Source organism: Heliangelus exortis, chromosome 15 (assembly GCF_036169615.1).
Source record: "Heliangelus exortis chromosome 15, bHelExo1.hap1, whole genome shotgun sequence".
NCBI lineage: Eukaryota > Metazoa > Chordata > Aves > Apodiformes > Trochilidae > Heliangelus > Heliangelus exortis.
In genome coordinates, this window is record NC_092436.1 from 4153019 (window position 1) to 4177538 (window position 24520).

Below are 24520 nucleotides of genomic sequence, written 5' to 3' on the forward strand. Positions count from 1 at the left end.
TCTACGATCAGGTTGTAGGTTTGAAGGGGTAAGATTGGAAAATAAATGAAGAGAAAGTAAGTGCCTGCATTTAAGTGGCACCATTTGTCAAAGTCCTCCCCAGCCAGCAGTTCTTTGTTATTTAAATGCTTTAACGCTTGGCCTCTGGCTCTGGTTTTTCTGTGCAGGAGAGAATTCTGATTGTGTTTGTAAGTTTAGTGCAAAAAAAGTCCTGTTTAAACTAATACTGTAATGCTAATGTCCTGGCCTCCTGCTGGCAAAGTCAGAATGAGAAAGTAAACCCTGCTGAAGCCAAAGAACTAGCAGGGTATGGGAGACCGAGGCAAGGAGAAATTACGAAGTTTTTTAAAACTTGAAGCTCTTTGTCTCGTTCTAAATCACAGAAATTACCGAAAAAAATATTGAGTTTTAATGCTTTGAGTAGGCAGGAAAGCATCTCTTGAGGTGTAGGCAGTAAGGAATACTTCAGACATTTAGGCTCAGCAGATGCACTGCTAATTTAAAAAAAAAAACACTTGTTTTCATTTGATATTTCCCCATATCTGTTTAACCATCCTGAAGGACTCATGACTCAGAAAGGCAGCACCACAGACCCAAGCACTGGAGATGTAAAAAGAGCAGAAATAGAGCTGTTATCACGCAAAGTGTGAAGCAAGCACTGGCATTAGGAGAGCTCAGCGCAGCCCGTTTGGGCTGCTGGAAAACATCTGCCGTTTGTCAGGACTACAAAGCAAGCAGAGCCCTCTCCTCCTTGATCTCCAGCAATTAGGGAAATTCTGTCGTGCTAATTACCTGGGGAGACAACTCGGGGAGAAGGCTGATAGCGAGTGACACTTGAAAACAACATTTGCAGCAGTAAAAAATTAGGCAGAGGTTTCAAGTCACTGGGAACCACAAAATTACCGTGCCAAACCTCCACGGCGTGCTGGAGAAAGCTGATCCCTGTGTATAAAGTTAGGGTAAAAAATTAAAAGAAAAAAAAAAATCTTAATAATAAAAAGCTATGTGACTAATAAGTGGCACAGCAAGAATGCTTTTGGAGCTGCTGTGTCTGCAGAGGTAGGGAGGGTTGAAAAGGATCCACTTCCCCAAATACACATGGTTTGAATTGCTGAGAAATGGAGCAATCCACCATCCTGCAGGCTGCAGTACCCCTCTGCTCATCCTGCTGCCAAGCCATTATTGGGAAATATTTGTCACATATTAACTGGAACATCGGATTACTACACTGAACATTTAACACTGTTTTGTAATATATCCATACGTTCAAAAGCACATGACACCACCTCAGCGTGAACTGAAGATGAAGACAGGGATATGCATCATCCAGCAGCCAGGAAATTGGAGTTAGGGCTCCAGAGTGCAAAGCCTGCTGAGGTTCTGTTAAATAAAAAGGCACATGGAAACGTAGCATGTATGTTCACAGACACAGTGCAAGTGCAGCTGAGATGGAGATTTTCAAACCCTCAGTTTGTAACACAGCAAGAACTGGTTGCAAGGCAGGGCATTTGCTGAGGACAGGGGCCTTTTCTAAATGGTATTTATTTTATTGTCTTTAAGAGGAAAAATTTGCTCTTGTGCTCTAGCTCAGTGCATCCAGCATCTTTAGTTTTTGAGGGACCTTCTCACAAACCCTGAAGACTTTTGGCATGGTGACTGCTGTATTTAACAAGAGCTTTTTGCACCTCAGATTTCAAAAGATTGTGCCTAAAAATACGAAGAGGGGGAAAAAAAAAACCTCCTTAGAAAGCAAAAGGCAACCAGAGGCCACCCAACTGAAAAACAAAGCGTTTGCAAGCATGGAGTTTTAGTCTTGCTTTCAATCCACTTCCAAATACTCATCAGCTGAAGCCTGTCCTAGATGCCAGATAAATCAGTGGTCCTGCACCTGCTGGACTGCATCCTGCATCCAAGATTGCATGAGGACCCCAGCAGAGAAGGCCTGAACTTGAGTGGACAAGGGGTCCTCCCTGCAAAGTATCACAGGCCTGGCTCAGAAAAGGACAAGAATAAAAATATTGAGCTGCTGTTACACAGCAACCCAACATATGGGGACAGCCTGTCCTGGGCCTGCCTGGTGCCAGCAGCACCCACCCACTGTGGCCCCATCCCAAATAGCTGGGGGCAGAAAAGCCATGAGCAGGGTCACCATCCCTGCCCCATCAGGGCATTCCAAAGCCTGACCTGCACTTTGCCCTGCTACCCCAACCCCCCCCAGGGATGCTTTCCTCTGCTCCAGCCACAGAAATGCCCAAACCACAGAGGAGCCAAACAGACATGAAAATATTGTCATTGTTACCCCTCCTCTGCTTTAGCTGAATAAAGCAAAACAACTCAAAGCAGCACTGAGAGAAACTCTGGGGACACCTTTTTGTAGCATACGCAGTGTCAAGCCATAGTAACAGTTTTTAAAGCTTTTTTTTTCTTTTTCAAAAAAAACACCTTATTGGTTTTCCTTGACTCTTGGGATGCTCCCTCGTCCTGGCGAAACGGCCGGGCCCCCTCTGCTGGTCACCGGCCCCGCAGCTCTCCCGCAGCTCTCCGGCAGCCCTGCCCGCCTCGAAAAGCCTTCAGGATCCCATCCGAGAGGTCCTGATGCTTTGTAACAACCCATTCGAGCCCTACAGGTGACTTGGGACAGGTTGGGGTTTTTGTAGGGGTGTTGCTTGTGTGCGTTTGCTTTGTTTCGTTGGGGTTTTGTTTGCTTCATTGTTTTACCGGCAGTGAATTAGGGCTTTGCTGTAATTAAAATAACTTGAGCCTCATTTAACTTCTAAACGGATCGTCATCCCCAACTGCTTTTAATGCATAGCAAGTAGCTTTTATCAAAGTGATCCCAAAAATCCACATTCCCTCCAAATGTCCTACAAAACCCCAAACTGCCTTACTTCAAAGAAAAAACAGGTCCCCTTTAAGACAAACACAGCTCGCAGAATAAACTCTGAGCACACAGTTTAGCTGTTAGTTTGCAACATGATGTAGGTAAATAAATGCCAGGGAGGGACACAAACTCTTGGGATGTTTCTGCACCAAGGTCTTTAACTGCAAACCAGAAGGCAATTCAGCTTTCTTCAGGAGAAAGAGTAAAAAGTCAACATGGGCAGAGAGCCCCCCGATTTGATCCAAAATATCCTAAAGGCTCCTTGACAGCTCAGCAGCACATCCTCACCTTAGCACAGCACTCAGCTCCAGATTGGTGGCAGCCAGGAGCAGCCACCGATGTGACAACATTTCCTACCCACCAGGAAATCACTTCTCCATCCTTCAGCTCACAAATTACTCTGACATTGGTTACTAATGACTCTAAGAAGTATTCCAACAGCACGTGGGAAAACCTCCCCCCCTCCTCCCCTGTCTCTCAAACACAGCAACCAACAAACTCAGTGACCCAGAACCAAATTGGGACTTTCCTGGCCACAAAGGAGCCTCTTCAATCCCAATTGCATTCTGTGGAGCAAAGAAAAAGCCTCTTGACCACTTAAGCACACCCGTAGTGCCCCAGTTGCACAGACCAGAGGAAGATGCAGGCAGCAGAGCCCCAGAAGGCTGACAGACCCAGTTAGGTCTGCATGGCAGAAGGGAGAAAACAAATTTGACCAAGCATGTCTGAAGAGCTGAAAAGAAGCATGATTTGGTTTGGTTACAAGGCAGTGTGGCATAAAGGATGCCCGTAGGAGCCTTACAAAAAAAAAAAGTGGCAAGTATAACTGCAGCAGCAATTTAAGAAATTACTGAAATGTTTCCAAGGTTATTAGGCATAATCTTATGGAGAAAAATTCCATTTTTTTTTTTTTTTTTGTCCTGAGAGGACAGACTAATGCTATGTGTTCCTGTAGGATTCATATCCAGCATGGCAGAAAAAGCTGAAACTGCCCATTTGTGGGCATCTATGCATCTATACATACTATTTAAGGCTTGGGTTTTTTCCTTTAAAACCTGAATTGAACTTGCTGCTTGCAAGGCTATGTAACAGGCCTATGCTTTCACCCCCATCAAAGCACGTCACATCTCTCACTCATCTTTTGCTGCTTCTGTGAAAAAACATAAAATGTAAAGGCCTGAAGTGCTTCTGCCCAAAGTCATTCATGTTCAGGACAGCAGAGCACTTAAGGGAGCATTTTCAATAAATGAGATTCCTTTACAAACTAATCTAAGCTGTTTATTGTTTCCAAGGAGCATGCACTTTCACAGCAGAACAGGAAGTTTTTACAGTTTAAGAAGTTCATTAAACTCTGGGAGGAAATTTAAACAATCGGTGACAGCTTTCATACAGCAAGGCAGTGCTGGGGAAGTCACTGCCCTCCTAAACGGCAGAGAGGCTGCAGCTTTTAATTATAACACTTGCATTAAACCCCAGTGACTTTGTTACTACTTCTAAATTGTTTTGGCCCAACACCCGGGGCTCACAACCGAGTCGAGCTATTTGCTCTTTTATTCTTGTAGCCAAACGCTGCTTTTGTCCAAACCTCAAACTCCTTTATCTGTAAACAGGCCAAAGCAAGGCAATGGAAGAAGTTAACAGTCTCAAGCACAAGAGGATGCTTCAGCTAGGAAAGAAACACTATTTTGCCCATTTTCCTTGGTACAGAGAAACATATAAAAAAGGAGAGGAGTTCTCAGGGGTGTTGGTCCAGCGAGCAGGGAGCTCCTGGCCAGTCTGGCTGTGGTTTGCACCTACCTGGGGGGCACATGCAGTCTGATGGAGCCTCTCTTGCTGTCCGCAGCTTTGCAAGTCCTTCACCCAGTTTCTGTTTGGAGAAGGAATAAAAACAGCCATTTAGAGAACACATCACACCTAAATGCAGGCTGCATGTGCACACCAACTGCCAAGCACCCAGCACCCTTCCTTCCATGGAGAGGTCACAGTTTCCCCCTGTGGTTGCTCAGCTTCTTTGGATAACACCTTGTGCCATAGGAGAGTACAAAACATTAAATGCTTCTTAGCAAATGGCCTGTCTGTGATGCTTGCATAGGGCAGGCAGAGACTCCTGAACACCCCAAAAGTCACTTGAGCCAAGCTGTGGATTGGATTAATCCTGAGCAGCTACTGCATGTCCCATCTCAGCTCCATCTCTGTATGGTTGGTGGCCCAGCAGAGCTCCTCTGCTCCACCACGGCCAGCCCCAGCAGCAAAATCCCTGGGGAACTTCTGCAACAAACCATGATGCTGCTTCTAGACACCCTGGAGGTTGTACAGGGAGATACCTGCATGCCAGATGCAGTCTGACTTGGTTGATTTTGTGCCTAAAATTCATTCTATGTGGAGTATTACAGGTTCTTTAGGAGCATAAGAAGATGAAGGACAGTGAGGGAAGCACTGCCTGCAAGACTGGGATGCTCACCCACCCTCAGGCCACCAAAAGCCCAGTGTTTCCACCTCCAAGGTGAAAAACTCATCAATGGGACTACTGGAACACATGAAAATCCACAGAACCAAAGCAATGTCTACGTGGCATATTGCAGACAGATGTGTGACTGTGCTTTGCCTGCTCTCTAAGCCAAGCACAATGTTCATTCCTGCATTTAGGACACTGCCAAGCCCAAGTTAATAAGCCCTGCTGACAGGTAAGTTATATTAGCTCAGACATAGCACTTTGTGGCTGGGACAGCCCAGCAAGGGTGGGAACATCTCATCATCACCTGTAGTCATTGTGCTCTCAGTCCTCCAGGAATGCCCTGTCTCACCTTCAGTATTTACCAGGAAAGAAACCAATAATCTGATAACTTGAGTCCCCACATTTCAAAGAGAGAAAATTCAAAGTGCTTACTGAAATCAAGGTGTTCAGACTTGAATTTTACACAGCTGATGACACAGTCAATGTTCAAATATTTGAACACTATTCAGGAATTAGGCTACCTGTGAATTAGGTCCTTTCCCTTTTATTCCGGGAACTAAAGTAGCTTTATCTGTTGTTGAAATCCTGTGAATTCCTTTCCAGCTGCTTGGATGTGATACTAAGAGGTCCTGAAAGTACCAACATGGTTTCATAGAACCTGACAGAGAAGTTGTCCTAAGGGAAGTGTAAATAACAATGATCCAGCTGCCTTCTGCAGCACATACACTTTCCTTGAGAAAAAGTGGCAAAAAAGTATCTAAAGAGGCTTCTCTGACAGCCACTTGCAGTCTACTATAGTTACTCAAAATTTATTTTTAAAGTAATTTGAGTGAAGAAGATGATCAAAGAAATAAAAATAAGCTCTTCCATGCTTTCAGTTCAGCAGGCATCACTTGGAACAGCAGAGATCTGCTCCAGTCCTGAATCCTGGAGCAAGTCCTCTGTTCTCCCATTGAATTGTTCCGCCATGAAACTGATTAATTTGGACATTTCTGCTTACTACAGACAATAAATCCATTAATTTGTGAACAAACCGGTCCATCTTTGTTTACAATTGGGTACTCCTATAATCCTGGCTACCATTTCCCCTCCAGTATGAAAACAACACACTTCACACTGGGGCTTTTGACCTTGAGCAAGTGGAAGTGCTGCCACATTTGGACCGTGTTGTTGGAAGTGTCTTGGAGGGCATCAAAGCAGGACCTCGCAGCACATCCCACTAAAAGAGCAGTCAAGGGAAGGGTGAGGTTGCACCACATTCAAATCAGCAATTTCTCCAAAGTCAGACAAATAAAAGCCTGTCACAGGGCCAGAAACTGAATCGTAGCTGTTCAAATCAGCTTTCATTGCCTTAACTACACACTCACCCTTCCTTTATTATTTCCTATCCTCTTCTGCTTGCCAAACATTTAAATAACACTCAAAGCAACGGAGTCAGCAAGTTGGTGCTGCATTTGCTGCTCTTTATATGCAGTTCTATCATAAATCATGCCAGCAAAGCTCTAGATTGGTATATGGAATCTCTTTGGGCAGAGAGGGAGAGAACAAAGTATGCTGGGTTGTGCACAGAGAGTGTATTTGCTTTCACTTCTGAAATACTGTGGTAAACTTCAAAGAGGGACCAACACAGAATTTAACAAAAAAACCTGACCCTAGGCATCACTTGATGTTCATGATGATGGAAATATTCTCTCGCTGTCCAGAAACTCTCAAACACAAAAAGGGCAGAAGTCTCCTGGTGAGTGATGGGTCTCATTTAACAGAGGGGAATTTGGTCAAGAAGCAGACTCTTTCTGAAACTTTACCATAAATTACTAAGTTCATTTAAAATTACTATTAATAGATAGCACAATCACTGCCCTGCATTCCTTGAATCTGTTACTTGTTTCAAAGTTTGTCTTGAGTATTGACAAAAGTTTGGTCATACTAAATGTTTCAACAAGCTCACTCTTGCATTAGAAACCCAATTATGTGGTTTTGTTTTATTTTCCCTTGTACAATCTCCATCTAAGCATTCCCAGTACAAAACAAGCTTTCCACACTTAACTAAATCTCAGCAAGAGGTTGCACATGATCTTAGGCAGTGCCACAGAAACCATTCCCATTGCTAAGCACATTTATTGGGGTAATTGGAACAGAACCACTGTCACAACTGGCAGGCTAATTCCTGCCTGGAGAAAAGACGTTAACTGGATTTTGTGATTACGCCTCCCAAGCACCCCCGTGGTCTGGTATTCAGAGTTTTCACAGAAATATTTTTTAACATTCCCCTTTTATCAAGACACAGAAATGCAACCAAGTTTCCAGGAGAATGGACGTGCTGTGGAAGTGCCAGCAATACCCTCACTGTCACTCCAGCAGTAACAAGCAGCAGGAGGAACTGTCCCCATCTCCTTGTCCCCCCCAGTGCTGCCTCCATCCTCCCCTCACATCCCACCCCACACACAGCTGAACCAAATCTGCTCCCCAGAGCTGCTCACAGCTGGAAGGCACAGCATAAAAATACATTTTTGCACGGCTGAGGCTTTATGGCTGTAATGATTTTAATGCAGCACCGTGTTTTGCACCCCACTCAGGCCATTAATAAAATCCCAGTGTAAAACCTTCCCAGATGTCAGAATCGATCACTTGGGAGTGTCCTGCAGCAGCCTCCTAAACCGTGTTGAATATTGCTGCACTTTATGAACTACTGTTTACATAAATCCTGCAGACCAACTGTGGGATCTTCAAGGGTTTCGTATGACTGATGGGAGCCTCCCCCTCGCAGCAAAAAGCCCCAAACCTAAACATCAGAGTCTGGGGAAAAATATAACCTTTGGGTAAAGCCTAACTTATCTGAGAGAAGTGGTTTAGTTATGGAGAAGGTAATCAGTGTGGGTAATTGTTCTCCAAGTAGAAGTCTTTCAGCACCAAAATCTTTATCAAATAATTTCAGAAAACCTTAGGATTAAAAGTGGAGCAACTGGCTGCTGGTCTTTTCTACCCGCCATAAATCAGCTCAGCACTGCTGGACCACATGATACGCTGTGATAGACAGTCTAGATAACAGGGATCATGTTCATAAATTTCTAACAAGGAAATTATAGTCCATTACATCAAAAGATAAATAGTATTATGTGCTCGGGTTACCTTTGCCAGTGAATAGCATGAAGAAAAAGACGCACGTTCTCAAACCTTGCCCTGCCCGCCCTTCCACCCGGGGCATTTTCCCTTCGAAATCAGGAGGGCTTTGCCACGCCTCGCCCTCCAGTCCCACTAATCGAAGCGGCAATAAAAAGGGGAAAAGTTCGGTAGAAGGAAAAGTTTTTCAAAAGGGATGGAAAAGCCGCTGACACGGGGAGCAAATCCCAGGCTCCCCGCGCCGGAGCAGGAGCCGAAGTTTCCCAAACTTCTCGCTCTGCTGCCGGTGCTGCGCGCCCGCCGGTGGGTGCTGCGGGGATGCGGGGATGCGGTGTCGCCGGCCCCGCCGCCACTCACCTCTCGGAAGAGCTGCTCCAGCCGGGGCTGCAGCGCGTCCAGCAGCGGCTCGGGGCCGGCGGCTCCCCGCTCCTCCAGCGCGGCCAACCGGCCCTGCAGCTCGGCTGTCTTGGCTCCCAGGAGCAGGCAGACGGCCACGGCGGTGAGCGAGAGGAGCAGACAGAGGGCGGTGGTGGCGGTACCCGCAGCGCCGGCCGCGCCGCTGCCCGCGCTCATCGCGCCGCGCTCCGCGCCGCTGCGCGGGGTCCCGCTCGGCTGCCGCCCGCCTGCCCCCGCCGGCGCATCCAGCGTCCGCCCTTGTGCGCTGTGCGCCCCGCCGCGGAAGTGGGGCCGGCAGCTGCGGAGCGGCCGCTCTCCTCCGCTCGTCCTGCCAGCCCGGGTCTTAAACGGAGGAAGCGGGGGGTGGCGGCTCCCCCGCCGCCTCCCCCGCGCTGGGGAAGGGGGGATGCTCCGAGCGCGGCCCGACGCCCCCCCATGGGGGATTACGCGGAGCAGATCCCACCCCCGCCGCCCGGCCCCCCGCGGGGACCGCTCCCCTTCCCCCCGCCCCCCCCCGGGGTCCCGGCGGTGCCCTGCGGGCGGCCCCGGAGCCGGGCAGGGCGGGAGCCGCTCGGGGTGCGGGGTCCCGGGCGCGGAACGGGCGCCCTCCAGCGGGGCCCGAGCGGGATCCCCCCGCCGGGACGGTGGCACCGGGTTGAGCCGATCGCCGCGGGGGCACCGGGCTGAGAAATGGCTTCTCGTCTGCTGTACGAAGTGCAAGAAATGTCAGCCGTCGGGGATTTGTGTTCTTTCTGTGCCACAGCCCCTGATTTCCCTAGAACAGAGACTTCCCGGCAGAACCCGGTGGCCTTCCACCGTGAAGGGTAAAGTACTGATGTTATCCCAGGGAAGTGACCTGCCTGCTTTAGGGAGCCACCACATGAGAAAAACTTTGCTCAGGTGTAAGCACTGAATACCCCCCGACTTTGTCAAACGTCCTTGCATTTTCCACAATTACAGACTGCACCATATCAACTTTTAACTCACCTATAAAACATCTTCGAATAACTTAGTGCCTGTCCAGACATAAAAATCCTGCACACATACTCTTTGCCTCCAGACCTAGCCCTTCTAGGAGTAATTCTTACTTCCAGAAGAGATGGGCAAGTCCTGGAACAGACTCAGAAAAATCTGCTTGGAGTGGTGTCAGTGAGATGCACACAGACACCTGGATACATACACTGATTTTTTTATAGCCACTATTTTCAAACCAGTTACCCAGGCCAACCTGTACCATAGCTAAAAACTACGGCCTGTTCTTCAAATTCTGTTTTTTGAAGAGCAATCTGTTCCTTACCTTCTTCTCTCCCTCTCCTTTCTGTGAGCCTTTCACAAGCTCCATCAACTGCCTGTGCTCAGCAACCATCACTTCAGGGTGCAAAGCATCTTCTCCTAAAATGTGTTCCAGTCTCTGAGCCCAGGGACACCTGGAAATCAAAACAAGATGAAGGACCCATCACTGCTGTAGCTGCTAAACCCTGTCCCAGAACTTCTGACCCCTTCTTTGTGAAAATTCTGAAGTTCTGAAGTTGTACTTCAGAAACAAAACCTGCTCTGTTCACTTAAAAAACAGCTTTATTTTGTCCTATCACCCATGTTCAGTAAAATGTGTAACTGACCCGTTACAGCCTATTGTCTACAGCCTATTGTCTGCCCAACTGAACCATTCACCCATTTATTGGCCACAGGTGCAATAGATACAAATCAGAAGCACAGAGCAAGGTGCCATAGACCTTATAATTATTTACCAAAGAGCTCCAGGCAGTTGCTATCAGTTTAATCCAAACATGTAGATTACAAACTACCCCAATCATCTTCATGTAATACAAGACACCTGGGGTGTGGGGGAGTGTAAACCTCATCCCTAGTAAAGACAGAACCAGAGGGAGCCCTGAGGAGTGGGAGCTCATCCAGGCAGACCCCCTGGCACCTGGCTGCTGCTCAACTGCTAACAGCTCCACATGCTCCACTGGGAGCCCAGGGATGCTGGATCTGTGCCCCTTCCCACTAACACTTCTTTTGCACAGCCTGCAAAACACTTGGCACCTCTCCCCAGATGCCATCTTCCTCTTGACAGTGCAATTTTTTAAGTTTACTGGGAGAAGGAGAGTGAATTTAAAGTTTTATTAATATATTTTCTTAGCACGTATCTCCTTCAGCAAGTGACACGTATTTTAGTAACTGTTCTTAACAAAAGCTTCCAAGTACTCCTAAGAAAGAGTACAAAATCCTTCTAATTGTGATAGAACTTTTATAGTTACAGTTTTATAGTTACAGCAGCACATAAACTTCTTTCCCCCCATCTGCCTTTGATTTGCATCGTTCAGCTGATAAGCTCAGCCAAGTCCTTGCTTTGCCTCCCAAGGTGTGGGATGGAAAGTGCTGCTGGAAGGAGCCAGGGAAGGAATTCACTCCCATCCTCTGCAGTGCTACCCAGCTGGCTGGGTGGGACCAACAGTTGGGTTTTTTCTCACAAAGAGACAGTGAGGTGAACATCAGCATCCTAGGAAGAAGGGTGCCTATAATGGGATATAACCAAGCACAGAAAGGGGCACTGGTTAGAGATGGTTTCAATCCCAGCTATTTTCTGCCCCCAAGTCAGAGATTTGCATGTCTGGAACCTCTTGCAAATGAAGCCTCCTCCACACCAGTGGAACAAGGACATCAGTTTAAAATCTTACTGTGCATTAGGACTTACTCAGCAAGCACACAACCTAAAGCCAAGCTCCTGCAGAGCTGAAGCAATTTACTGTTTCCTTCCTTAAGAAAGGCTTGCGTGGTAAAGTCAGGAACAAAATCAATGGCCAAAACCTGCTTGTTGCATCTACACTGACAGCCAGCCCGAATGGACCCTACAGGGAAGCTGCCCTTCCTCCTGCTGAGCAAGCCAGCCACACAGGGTCAAACAGATTAAAGAAGTGTTGAGCAAAACCAAGAAAACATCAGCTTAACATGAAAGAGTGAAAACTACCAAAGTGCATTAATGGAGCTTAGAAAGTAGTATAGGAGTCCCAGATGAAAATCTGTCCTCATAGTCCCATGACAGTGTTTAGCAGCTGCCAAGGTTACCAATATATCAGTAAATAGAGATAAAGCTTCCACAGAAATAAGTATTTGAAGGCTTCAGAATGATCTTGTTACTATTGCAAGGGAAGGGTTTAAAAATGCCACCATTCTGTTGCATGCAGTATTCTCCTGCATTACATTCCAGGGGCAATGCAGTCCTTCTAGAAACTTGATGATGGAAAAACTGATCTCTAAAGAATCAAAACAAAATTGAGATTATGAAATGTTACTTTTTGAACCTTAAAAAAAAAAAAAAAAAAACAACAAAAAAACATCCCAGAAATACCTAAACAGTGAATTCACCAAACAAGTTTCCTTGTCCAAGAGATTAATGAGCCAGCCAGAGCAATGCATGCTGTTGAGTAGAAAATCTAGGAAACAGGAGACCATAAGAGATACCTCAATAGAACAGACACTGATTTCATCCACATTTCCCATTACACAGTATGATGAAGTAGCCCTTAAAATCTTTTCTCTACAATTAATAAAAGGAAGCTCGTTAAAAACATTTGATATTTTCAGTTTGTTCAGCTATCTCAGAGGCTCCTCACCTCCTGTCAGATACTTACCTAGCCCCCCATCTGCAGAAGAGGAAGGTGCAGATTCAAAGAGAACACCATTTTCAAATATGAAAATTACTTTTATTTTTCACTTTGATACCCAGACTACAACTGTCCAACAAGGTAAACATAACAGTTATACAAAACATATGTAAATATTTACAGACTTAACTGTACAAAATAATTTAACGTTTACAAAAGTTTCATGCAACCTCTGTTGACTGACACAGTCTAGGAAATCTCCTTGGAGAAGCATAGAAGACATTTCAATTTATTTATTTAATGGTTCAAAAAAAGGATGCTGCAAGGCTTCATCAAGAGTAATTCTTTTAGCTGGATCATATTCCAGCATCCTGCGAACAAGGTCAAACAGACTTTGATGATCTGTGTCCTGGCAATGCATGAATTCCTGGAGGAAAAAAAAAAAAAAAAGCTCAAGTATTTTAGAGAGATGTTTCAGAACAACTGCAGTTCCAAGGAAATAATAAAAATTATTATAAATAAAAGGTTATTTTATTTATTATTATAAATAAAAGGTTGTCTCCCACCTTTAAAGGCTTGCAGCGCCTCCTGACATATCGTCCTGCAGAACTGTGCTCATCCCAGTCCAGTTGGTCGTGGTGGAAGTAATGCTTTCTGCATAACCAGGAAAATAATTTGAAGATAAGAGTCAGGTGTGTAAAGTGGGCACATTCTTATAGAAAAAGTTCTGAAATATCACAAGTGTTCCTGCATTTCCCTCTGCATTTGGGAATAGCACATTTTTACATAGCATTTATTCACTGTTGCTCTTGTATTACCATTGTCACAGGATTTATAAACCAGGCTCTTTAGGATTCCAATCCACAAAGAAGCCACTGAAAACCTTTTCCTCTCAAAATAAAATCTTCTGATGACAGCAAGTCCTTTATTTTCTCATTTTAAAGAAAAATGGGTGTCTAATACTGTTTTGGTGCCCTCTCCAAACTTAGCTGTGAAGACTTAAATACATTCATATTCAGTTACTGTTCAAGAGGCTGGCAGTGGCATTTTGGTTGCTGGCAACTCAGACTAGAACCAGAAAAAAGGACTATTGTCAACTCCTTAATTCACCTAAATCTGACACAATTTTGTAACAAGACTGAAAGTTTCCTTATCTTCAGAAGCTCACAGCTAACATCAGAAACATTACAAATTTCTCTTATAATAGCAAAGTATTAGGCAACTTACTTCTATAGTGAACTTACCTGGATTTCTTGATCATGTGAGTTGGCAGAGGCCCCAGTATTCTTTCCATCATTGCCAAATGTTCTTTACTATCATGTGTCTGTGTGGAAAAAGTAATGATGGCATTTAGCACATTTTTCTACTCTCAGCCACTTGGTATCAACAGTCATCTACAACCTAGATGTCTGCTGGGGTACTGTCACACTACCTGTACACCTTTTCACTTTAATTTATTAAAAGAAAGTTATGAAGTGCAGTTCTCTATACAGCACTTTCCTTGGCTAAGATGACTGCTGAGTTAATTAATCAAGTTTTGTTTATGTTTTCTTTACTTCTAATGCCAGCAGTATCTTTGGACTCTAGGCAGACTTTCATCATCCAAAAAGCCAGAACAGATGACCTCAGTAGTCTGAAGGAGAGCATATCAAAGACATCACCTTTTCATATAAGCATGCTGTCTTTACAGTCTCATCTATGTAATACTTAAAAGCTGTACAGTTTACCTTAAAAAACTACCTTAAAAAAACCTGTAGAGTTTACCTTTTAATGACTTGTACTTAAGTTTTACTGTGAAAACAGTAAAACTTAAGTACAAGTCATTAAAAGATCAAAATCAGTAGTCTGTAAGAAAAACTTTTAAATTAAAAGTATGTACATACCTGAAACACTGTAAATCCCAGGTAATACTCAATCAGAATACAACCAATACTCCAAACATCACAAGGCTGCGACCATCCCAGCGCTGTAAAACAAAGTTTGTTTTTAATATGCTTCCAAAACCTGTAATCTACCAAACACACCCCCAGCTTCCACGGACTTACTCTACACCTTTCCAAACCTTGGTAAGAGAAAGTGGGAAAGGAATGTTTCAACAATTTTAAAGTATTTCTTTTCCTGAAATACTTCAAGAATGCTCACACTGCCATCTGTGAGAGGTGACTGCACAATAAGAACCATGAGCAGCTACCTCAGTTTATGAAGCAGACATTTTAATGCACTGTAATTAACTGTCAGAAAGTTGAGAAGTCTTTACTGACCTAAAATAACCTCAGGAGCTCTATAATGTCTTGTAGACACTAATGTGCTGTGATGCTCATCATCAAAAGTTGCACTTCCAAAATCAACAACCTTGATGTCTGTGTTTTTTAGAGTGCGTTCATCTCGCTTCTGCAAGGAAAACAAAGATGCCAATGGTTGGTGGTTTTCAGAAGTATGATCAGGCAAAAGGTATCAATCACACTACCTTTATTTATTTTGAAAATACCAATTAATACAAAACAGTAAAAATTAAGCTTCTGTAATAAAAAACACTCCTCCCAAATATATCTCTTCCTATTCATGTCAAGCTCAAAGAAAGAGGAGCTGGTAACAAAGTGATTAAATCTGAGCACTGAAAACAGCTGAGTAAAAAGACCTTCCCCACAGTACAGGGCTCCTTTCCTCTTCCATTAACTTCAAGTTAACTTCAATTAGTTAACCATTTTGGTTTTTTCTGTTCCACTGGTGGATACACTCATTTATGCAATGTTAGCTCTATAAAAAAATAAAATCAAGCCTTATGAATAAACCAGAGGCAGTGATGTCCACACTGCTTTTTTTTTCTGTGTAAAAAATTTCTTACACATTGAAAAAAGTACAGCAACATAAAAAGAAACTTATATTTCTGCCACTGCTAGAAGTGATCTGTGCAGAAACACTTTTGTCCTAATGCTTTCCTGCATTTAGAAGGAAGACACTGGTTAAAAATAGCCCTGCTCAGGGCCCATGCCAATTATAACACTGCCCAATGATCAACACCCCAGAATGATTACAAACAGGAAATTTATCTTAGCTATGAAGCCAAGGACTGCAAAACTGACAGGCACTTCAGCTTCAGTAAGGCAGAAAGCATGACCTGACACACCTCTCAAACACAGGGGTGCTTTAAAAAAAGTGATCCAAATTGCTTATAAATACAAGGGGAAAAAAACCTAGCTACATTCAAAGCTATTAACACTATGCTTCCTATGAAAGCCAGATCATCATTAAATAGCAAAGAACTTAACTAGTTATCAAATGGAACAGTTTACTTTGAATCAGTTGCTCTCTGCAGAGAAACTTTTTGTGCTCTTTTCTAAGAAACGTAACACTGTCACTTGACCTGTCTACACATAACTCTTTTTTTAAAAAGGAAAGTTCAGATGAAGACAGAAGCAGCCCAATTAAAGTTGGGAGAAACAAAGAACAAACTTACCATTTTGGCATTGTACTTCACAATATAATCAGACTCCACAAACAAGATATTTTCAGGCTTTAAATCTGTATGAGTGAGTTTATTATGGTGTAAAACTACAAGGAGAAAAGAAACAGTATTCTATAATTAATATATTAATTTAACAAAGAAAAAAGACAACAATGTATAAGAGTACTGAGATTTACTTACAGTTTATAGACTGGCAAATTTGATAAGCCATATTTCTAATGTCATTAATATGAAATGGCAGAAAGCTGTTTTCCTTAATAAAATCATAAGTACTAAGTCCCAGGAGCTCAAAAACAATGCAAACGTGGCCATGATGGTCAAACCATTCCAGCATCTGGACACAGCGGCTTAAAAAAAAAAAAAAAAAAAAAAAAAAAAAAAAAGTGAAAATTCTTTTTTTTTTTTGAGCCTTTTGCAATTTTGAGTATGCTGGTTATTTGAATTTTATACTTACAAAGTGCTGCTTGGATCCATGGTGTTTAAGTGTTCCAAAACCTGTATTTCTGAACGGGCTGCTTCCCGGTATCTACCAACATTTTTCACAATTTTAACTGCTACATGCATTCCTCTCCTTTAAAAAACACAATAACAACACCAACTTAATCAATTATTGTTAAATACCTACAGCTCCATAGCAGTTTGATTCTAATACAGCAAGACTTAATGTCATGGAGAACTCTTTGAGCTGGATGAGGGGAATCTGACTTAAGGACACTGCACTTAACCAGAAATGGTTTTATAGAGAAATGCAAGACCCATCTTTCCTTTGTCAAGTGCTCACAGTGTATGCTAAGCTCACTACTTCTCAGTTTTATGATCTCACCTAAGGTGGAACAAACATCAGGAATCCCCCTGCAAGATTTAAAAAAATTAGCAAAGTTCTTACTGAGGAAGGTGCTGCAGTAACTTCTTGAAGATTAGATTCTGAATTGAAAATTGAGCTGCACTCAGTGTAACATTCAAACTAGGAGGCTGTCTCTCTAGGGCTATTTAGACTCTAATGACTTGAGACCAGTTTGCCCTCACAACACAATCTCAAGCTGCTAAGCAGACTTAATTGTGAAATGAGAGAACAAACAAACCAAAGGCAGAGGAAAAATACTAAAAGCAAGTCACAGAACTGCAGATATGAAACATATGGGAAAATTATCTGAGTTTTACTGACTGTTAAAAATGCCTGCCACATGCAAAAGTCATGGAAATACAATAATTTTCCTACCTTCTACCAAACACCCTATTACAAGTACCCATTCTATCAAAATTGGGTTGGATACTGGAGTATTGTGCATTCAGAAAACTTTCAAAGGATTATTCTGATTATGGAGACTCAGGAAAGAGTTCAGAACTTGATCAGTTCCAAGCACCTACTTTCATTAAGAACCAAAACTACTTTCTCAGCATCTCCCTACCATTATCTTCCAAATGTCAGTCTCCCTAATCAACTCCATACTCTTTACACACCCTCACATTTTCTAGATATGGCAACAACACTTAGAGAACCAACAGAAAAACGTAACAAAGCAAAACACAGGTCTCCCTCTTTGAAAGTGTAGATGACATCTACTTAGTAATTAGTAGTTTGCACTCTGTGGTTATATAGTGTATATTGAAAATAAAGTATAGTTATAAAAATGATTATTTTTGAAAGAAACCCTCTCTAAGCATATGTTTTACAAGAAATGTAGTTGAAGGCATTCTGAAAGGCTTAGAGGAAAAGAAGTATTTCTCTATACCATCCTGTATAAAGTCAATACCATCTAAGGGCCTTTCACAGAGCACCAGAAGAAACAAGAAACAATGTTGAAACAGAGGACTGAAGAGCTTCAAAAATAGTAAGGGACAGACCTGTTACCACCTGAACATCCTCAGAAAATTTTATGCTAGAAATAAGCTTACAAGGTAGCTCTCAAAACCAGTATAATTTATTTCTTAAATATACTGTAACTCTTTCTTCAAACTGAAACGTTCCTTTAAAGAAAATGTCTCTGAGCTGAAATTTCTGAGCTAAGGAGTGTCTCTTGTTATGAGACTCAGCTATACAGATAACCAATACTTACATATCATGATCTATGCACTCCACCACTTTTCCAAAAGCTCCTTCTCCTAAAGTCGCAACAATTTCATCTAAAAAGAACAAACACAAGTTAGTATTATAAAAGTACTTAAATCAGAATGAATATTATTAATGTAGATTTTAAAATGTGCCATTACAAAAGCATAATTACTTTAAATCTCAGCATCTCAATGCATTATTTTATTGGACAGGTGTCATGAAAACAGTTAGCAAAAACCTATCTCTTGTTCTAATCTCAAGTCTCAAGTTCATTTACTAATTGGAACTTTTGAACACAGTATTTAAATTCTACAGAAAAGAAGATATGCAAAAAAACAAAAAAGCACAAAAAAAACAGAACAAAAAGAGCAATGAAGATTTCTTTAGCCCCCCTCCTCTGACATACTATTCTAAACAGATTTTTTGCTGAAAAGTTTTTAAAAAGTGTTGAAAAATGTTCTATACATCTTGCTCTTAGAACGTCTCCACTTTCACAGATCAGGTGACCCTCCTCATCATCCTCTACACTCCTGGATCTTTTCCTTCGGTGGCTCTTCTGGAAACGGCACCAAGATCGTCCAGCCAATCAATTTATCAGAGTGAATTCAGGGCAGAATAGGCAATTCATTCAGCGGGGAGATATTCAGGCATTCAGTTACACACCAGGCCACGAACAGTTGGCAGGAGCAATTTCAAATTCAGTCCCCAGAAATTCACAGGGCACAGTTTATGTTACAGAAGAAAAACATGGCAAGGAACAGATTTTCAGATAAATACTTAAAGTGATAAGGCAACAGAAAAAAACAACACAATTTTGTTTCTCAAACAGTGGTTTAACTGAAAGCAGATTAAGAATGCAACATCACTATTTCTAATACTTTGCTAGCAAATGGCAAACAACGGTATTTATTTACATATCTAAACTTACAGTCGGGTGAAATATTTCTATTTTCAAAACAGACACTTTATATAATGTAAGCATTAAAAAATATCAAGTAATTTTACTTCCCTCGTGTTTAGAGAGAGAAGAAAAATTATTCTGAAGTCCCTAATTTGCACTAATACAACTTGCTGTCTTCTACTGGAGAAATGTGACATAAAGCACCTGGAGTTCAATATGTACCAGTGGGCATCATGCCAATACTGAGAAATCCAGAGTGCCTTCAAAGAAGGTAAGCAGCAAACTTATCCCATCTTCAGTGAGACATTAGCTGCCATTAGCCAGGCGTGGGCCTTAGCAAAGTTTTCTGGAACCAGGTGTAGAACTGTAGAACTTGTTCTCATCAATTTACCAGACATGCAGGTTTCAGAGTTCCAATTATGCTCATATTAAAAAGGCATGTCACTTCACTTACTTTTAGTAATAGGATGTATGGCAACTCCCTGAAAAAACATAGTTCACTATGATCTAAAACTAACAATTGGTATCTGTACTTTGAAACGGGTTACCTGTTTTCAATTTTAAAATAACATTTTTCAGATTAATCCCAGTGGTCTTACCTAACAGCCACCTATGTTCACCTTGTTTGACTACCACTGATGGCAATCCCACCCCTCACCCAACAGCCTGATCCAAAAGTCTCAACCAAGAACATATTAACATGCCCACAAATGGACTCAACTACAAATCCTTTTTAAACAATACAGCATTTCTTAAAGTACTGTGACCAGGGATTTAAGTTCTAACACTCGCTTAAGAGGTCTATTACCACTAAATCATTAATAATAAAGTTAAAAATTACTCATACCGAATGTGATTGGTGACTGGAGCAATGATGTCTCTTATGCTTCCTTTTATGACTACTTTTCCTGCTCCGACCAGAGGATTTGCTATAGTGATGATGGTGACTCTTTTCATAGTCTCTGTGATAATGCCTGTGGTCATATACTTCACAGAAGTCATTTCTGTATTCCTCAACATATCTCCGGTCATGATGGTCTCTTTCATTTATGGCTCTATCGTCCAAATAATGACTGAAAATATATTTTAAGTGAATGTTCTCCACTTCCAAAACTTGAGGTTCCAACAAGATAAGTGACTTGAGCTGAGTTACAGAGTTACACAGTATCTGCCTTTACATCAACAATGGTTTCTAGTTGACTCCCTCCCCAAAAATAGTGGAGCTTTTGATGTTACTTTATTAGAAATCTAACAACATTATCAGTCTCCAATACACAGCAGCCATCCATATGAACAATATGTAATTCATCCACAGTTTGCACAGTAAGTAGGAAACTCAGACTCAAAAAGGAGAAACATTTGCTAAAATATACTGAGTAACTCAATTACAATCTATAGTCAAAGGATAAAACACTCGATACAGTAATAATCCCCTTATGTGCTTTATATAATCAGTGTTAAAAAGGAAAATAAAACCTGGAGACTGAGAGAAGCAGCATTGTTCTTAGTGCTCTGCATTAAACATTAAAAACCTCAGAGTACCTGGATCGAGGAACTATTGTACTGAAGAAAACCTTTAAGAAAGCTGCTGAGGGGCTTAAGAAAGCCCCCATACCAATGTACACCTACTCCTTCCAGCATTTAATAAACATGAGTTCTCAAAAGAAGAGCCCATGGGATCATCTTCCCAAGGAAAAAAGAAAAACACATCCTTCCAGTGGAAACAGCGTGGGAGAAAAAGCAAACCACCTCCAAATTAGTAAGACAAACTCATACTTACCATTGTATTCAATGATTAAGAAACGTTTTCCTTTTGTACACATTAAGTAAATGAAAAGGCATATTTTACTTGGAATTTAATATAGGCTGTATTCAACACTGATACTTAACTGACAACAGTGAAGCAAACCAGTAACATTTCTTTTTATTAAAGAATTCCAATTTAATGGTTCAGGCACTACCTTAACAAAACCAGCTACCTCTGAAACTTGTTTTAAGGGAGCCAAACCTTAAGGAATTGCCAACTTTGGGCACTCGAAACCACTTCTCCTGTAAACATGTATATATTAGACATGAGAAACACTCGTGATACTCAATTCAGAGTCTTATACCTTTCTGAAAGGCGATTTGATTTATAGTGTTTGCTTTCTTGTCCACTGCTGTGGGACCTTTTCCTGCGTTTACGGCTGCTGCTGTGCTTCCTCTGATCCCAGCTCTTCCTCTCGTCCCATTCCGGACAATGGGAATGCTTTGAGTGCCGCATCTCCCTCTGAAAAAACAAACAGCCAGACACATAAAAGACAAATGCATTACACTGTATCTGTAGGTGCAACTCAGCCACTGCAGTGTGATCAAATATGACAGGACTAGAAAGAACAATTTCCCCACTTCTTTTTCATCAGCTTCCCCTACACATTGTTTTGGTTTTGGTTGATTAGACATAGCTATCTCATCCTAACAATGTAACACTGTTCCAAAACAAAAACCTAGAATAAATAGGCCAACTCATCTCCTCTTAATAGCTTCAAACATGTAATTAAAGCCTGTTTTAAATCAACTCTCAAGTGACTAAGCAGAACAATTTCCGTACTGAAGTCTTCTGTTAGAGAAGACCTTAATCTTCAAACATCCTCTCCAACAAAACCTGGATTTAGCTCCTCATACTCTGTGGTATGTAAATTACTACACAAAAGTATGTTAAATAATTTTAAAAACTTCTCTCATAAAACTATTAACAGATTACTGTTAAGCAGATGCTTTTTGAAGTTTCAGCAACAATCACAGTGAACTCCAATAAATCAGCTCAGAACTCTACAGCACTATGAGGACAAGCCACCATTTTTGAGCTGTATCAGCAGGCAGGTGTGAGGGTGTTTCACAGTCTGGCTGATGGCCAAAGCAAAACCCACCAGCTTGCACTGCTGGGTGTTAAATACAGGAATTCTGTGTTCAAACAGGTACACGCACAACTGGAAAGAAAGGAAAGTAATGCACAACTGTAGAATTCAGGAGTGCAACAAAAGGAACCATTGTTTAGTCTTCTTTGGCAGCAGTTTTTGAAAATAAGAATTAAGCTTGCATTTCTGTTTCAGTATGTTCTGAAGAATGAACTAACTCAGGACAAGAAAGTTTCCATAATAAGCAGTGACAGCAAGAAAAGTAGTTTAGCAACAAAGATAGTACTAAAAAATTAAATAATGATTGTGTAAATTTACAAAGACAACAGTGGCTGCCTCTATTCCAGCTGGAGGCAAGAAGAAGGAAACTTTCAGAACACATAAATGGCAACAAGCCTCTTTTGAAGAAGTTTTCCCCTTGCTTTTGTGATTTTGTGACAGGCTGACAGTTTAAAAAAAAAAGCTGACAACCACACTGATCTTTTGCTTTCAAAACACAAATACAATGCATACTGACAAACTGCACAAAAACAAGTGACTGGTACACCTTTTGAGTCAGTCATGACCTAGGTCTCATAAAAATCTTAATTCACTTATGATACATTAATAAGAAAAAAAATACTAATGCATCAAATGGCAAACAAAAATGCCTAAAGGATCAAGACAAAACCAAATAGTATCTTATTTATATGCCCAAATTCCTTCTCTTCGTAGCCAGCACTATATCCATTTTATTCTGTTTTCCACTTACATAACTCAAATTATGAAACATACTCAGGTTTCAGTTATTCTACTTGCAAGGTGCAGAGCTCTCCCCACATACTCAGTTATATGTGAACTGAGAATTTTACCTATGATTGCCTTTCATTTCCTATTTTCCCCACTTGGCAGAAGGCAGGCTACAAATATCTAAATAAAAAAACCATTAAAGTGTCCTGCAGATGGAGACTCAGGGGTGGAAGGAGAGACATTCAACATGGATAACTGGAAAAAGGTTTAGTTGAAGAGTAACTGCTGCTAAATTATACACTGAGGCACACTAAATTACTAGAATTAAGACCAAAGTCACAAATCCTGCCCCTAAAGGAGCCAAGTAAATGCAGATGATGAAGAAACTGATAGAATCAGTCTGTGTGAGGCCCAAAATGCCCAGAATCCATTTTACAGTAGGAGCTACCTGAGAGATTGTTTTGTTTTTTTTTTTACTATTATGCACTCCTAAATTTATGCACCAAAGGACTTCACTTATGTAATCCTGAAAGCTAACATGAACATATGCATTCCCATAGCATGTGTCCCTAATCGACATCAAAAGCCATTTTCACTCTCATATTTTTCCATAATGTTTCTCAAACAGGAGCCACGGACCTTTTATAAAATATTAATACGTAAAGCGCCTCAAGAAGGCCACAAAGTCCCGTCATAAGCTGCCTACACAGCAATTTCTAAATGCCTCTTGTCAAAAACTTGGCAGGCTGTACAGATCGGAAGAGGTCAAAGGCTTATTCCTCTGAGATGACCAAAGTCCCTCGGGCTGGGCCGATCTGAGCGTCTTGGGGACCAACACAGAGCTGCAGGTTCTGCAGAAGACGCCCACAACCCCAGACCACGTCCACGAAGTCCATCTCCACGTCGGTTTGCCCTCAAGAGGCCTCTGGAGCCGTAAGGGTGAGGAAGGGCTCGTCTCTTGTTGCCATCTGGGCAAGCGCCAGACACCTCCATGCAGATCGGCTTCAAGAGCAAGAGCTGCGTGGCCCCCACCCTGAACGTTTTTACCACACAGGAGGCCCCGGCCCTGCCTGCCCCAACCCCCAAACGAGCCTCAAAAAAGCCCTCTCTGCCACAGGAGACCTTGACCACGAGGGCCCTGTGCCTAGAACCCCTCCTCCCGCCCTAATATTTCCACATTCAACCCCTCACGCAGGGCTCGAAGCTCATCCAGTCCCTAGGACCGCAAAGGCGACGCACGCAGCCCCCCACACCCACCCTCTGCGCCCCTCTGCCTCGGCTCGCTGGAAACGTAAAGGGGAGGAAAAAAGAAAAAAGCAACGAACCCGAGGAAGAAAGCCGCCGCCGCCGCCACTTACAGCTGAAAGAAAAAGAGAGCGAGCCCCGTCTCCGCCCTCCGCACACAAACAAAATGGCGCCCGCGACCGAGCGCGGAGAAACCGCTTCCTCCTCTCCTCCCTCTCGCTCTCCCTCTCGCGGCTTCTGCGCACCGTGACGTCAGACGCACGGCACAAAGGGCGGACGTAGCACAAAGGCCGCCCCCTAGCGGCGGGGAGGGGCGGGGCCGAACCCTGACGGGCACCGGGGGGAAGCTCCGCCCCCGGGGCGGCCATGGCGGCTCCTGAGGGGAAAGAGGGGGGGAACCGCGGCCCTGCCCGGACCGTCCTTTCCCCGGGCGTTTCCCCGAGCCCCGCTGAGTGGAGAACTCAAAGCTGAAGCTATGGGGTTGGGGTGCCATTCATGTAGGGTTTTAAGGCTGCCACGGAGCCCCAGGGCCGCTCTGGCGCTGAGAGTCCTGAGGGGAGCGGAGCGGTCCAAAAATGGCACCGTCGGTTCGCTCCTCCTCGTCATGAACTCGCCAGACGTGGTGTTCGTTCAAGCGGTTCGGTATCCAGGTTGATCGCTCTGTCACGCCTGCAAGTCATGCTCAGGAAGAGCTGACAAGAAGGTCCCAAGGGGAGTCGTCCCTGCTTGATGGTAACAGGAAAAAAATACCTAATAAACCCGATTTTCT

The 24520-nt window shown here is 42.8% G+C and overlaps 2 protein-coding genes across 4 annotated transcripts; one reads left to right on the forward strand and one right to left on the reverse strand.

Annotated features, from left to right (window-relative positions):
- Window positions 1–12537: 12537 nt before the first annotated feature.
- On the reverse strand, window positions 12538–23977 carry CLK4 (CDC like kinase 4). Of its 3 annotated transcripts, none has more exons than XM_071758442.1 (13): window positions 23865–23977; window positions 20992–21149; window positions 19728–19953; window positions 18445–18535; window positions 17984–18050; window positions 16381–16497; window positions 16107–16273; window positions 15918–16012; window positions 14722–14851; window positions 14344–14426; window positions 13705–13784; window positions 13027–13114; window positions 12538–12887 (listed from the first exon to the last, which is right to left on the reverse strand). In XM_071758442.1, exons 2-13 carry the CDS (start codon window positions 21141–21143, stop codon window positions 12750–12752), a joined length of 1434 nt encoding a protein of 477 aa, XP_071614543.1. In that variant the 5' UTR covers window positions 21144–21149; window positions 23865–23977; the 3' UTR covers window positions 12538–12749. The 3 variants fall into 3 exon arrangements, with proteins under 3 accessions (XP_071614543.1, XP_071614541.1, XP_071614544.1); XM_071758440.1 differs by having other exon boundaries at window positions 23832–23956; XM_071758443.1 differs by lacking the exons at window positions 18445–18535; window positions 19728–19953; window positions 23865–23977 and having other exon boundaries at window positions 20992–21143.
- On the forward strand, window positions 21770–24076 carry LOC139803229 (uncharacterized). Its single transcript, XM_071759176.1, has 4 exons — window positions 21770–21865; window positions 21973–22039; window positions 23293–23445; window positions 23702–24076. Exons 1-4 carry the CDS (start codon window positions 21770–21772, stop codon window positions 24031–24033), a joined length of 648 nt encoding a protein of 215 aa, XP_071615277.1. The 3' UTR covers window positions 24034–24076.
- Window positions 24077–24520: the final 444 nt, after the last annotated feature.

Bases quoted from the DNA above. Each gene is read 5' to 3' on its own strand.
- CLK4 (XM_071758442.1), bottom strand. From the start codon at position 21,143: ATGCGGCACTCAAAGCATTCCCATTGTCCGGAATGGGACGAGAGGAAG. The intron at 18,536-19,727 runs GTATGAGTAATT...TGCCGTTTCCAG, and splicing joins CCAGTCACCAATCACATTCG to AAGAGCCACCGAAGGAAAAG. The intron at 18,051-18,444 runs GTATAGAACATT...TGTTCTTTTTAG, and splicing joins AGACGTTCTAAGAGCAAGAT to ATGAAATTGTTGCGACTTTA.
- LOC139803229 (XM_071759176.1), top strand. From the start codon at position 21,770: ATGGCCAAAGCAAAACCCACCAGCTTGCACTGCTGGGTGTTAAATACA. The intron at 21,866-21,972 runs GTAATGCACAAC...TTTCTGTTTCAG, and splicing joins ACAACTGGAAAGAAAGGAAA to TATGTTCTGAAGAATGAACT. The intron at 23,446-23,701 runs GTGAGGAAGGGC...CCCCTCACGCAG, and splicing joins AGGCCTCTGGAGCCGTAAGG to GGCTCGAAGCTCATCCAGTC.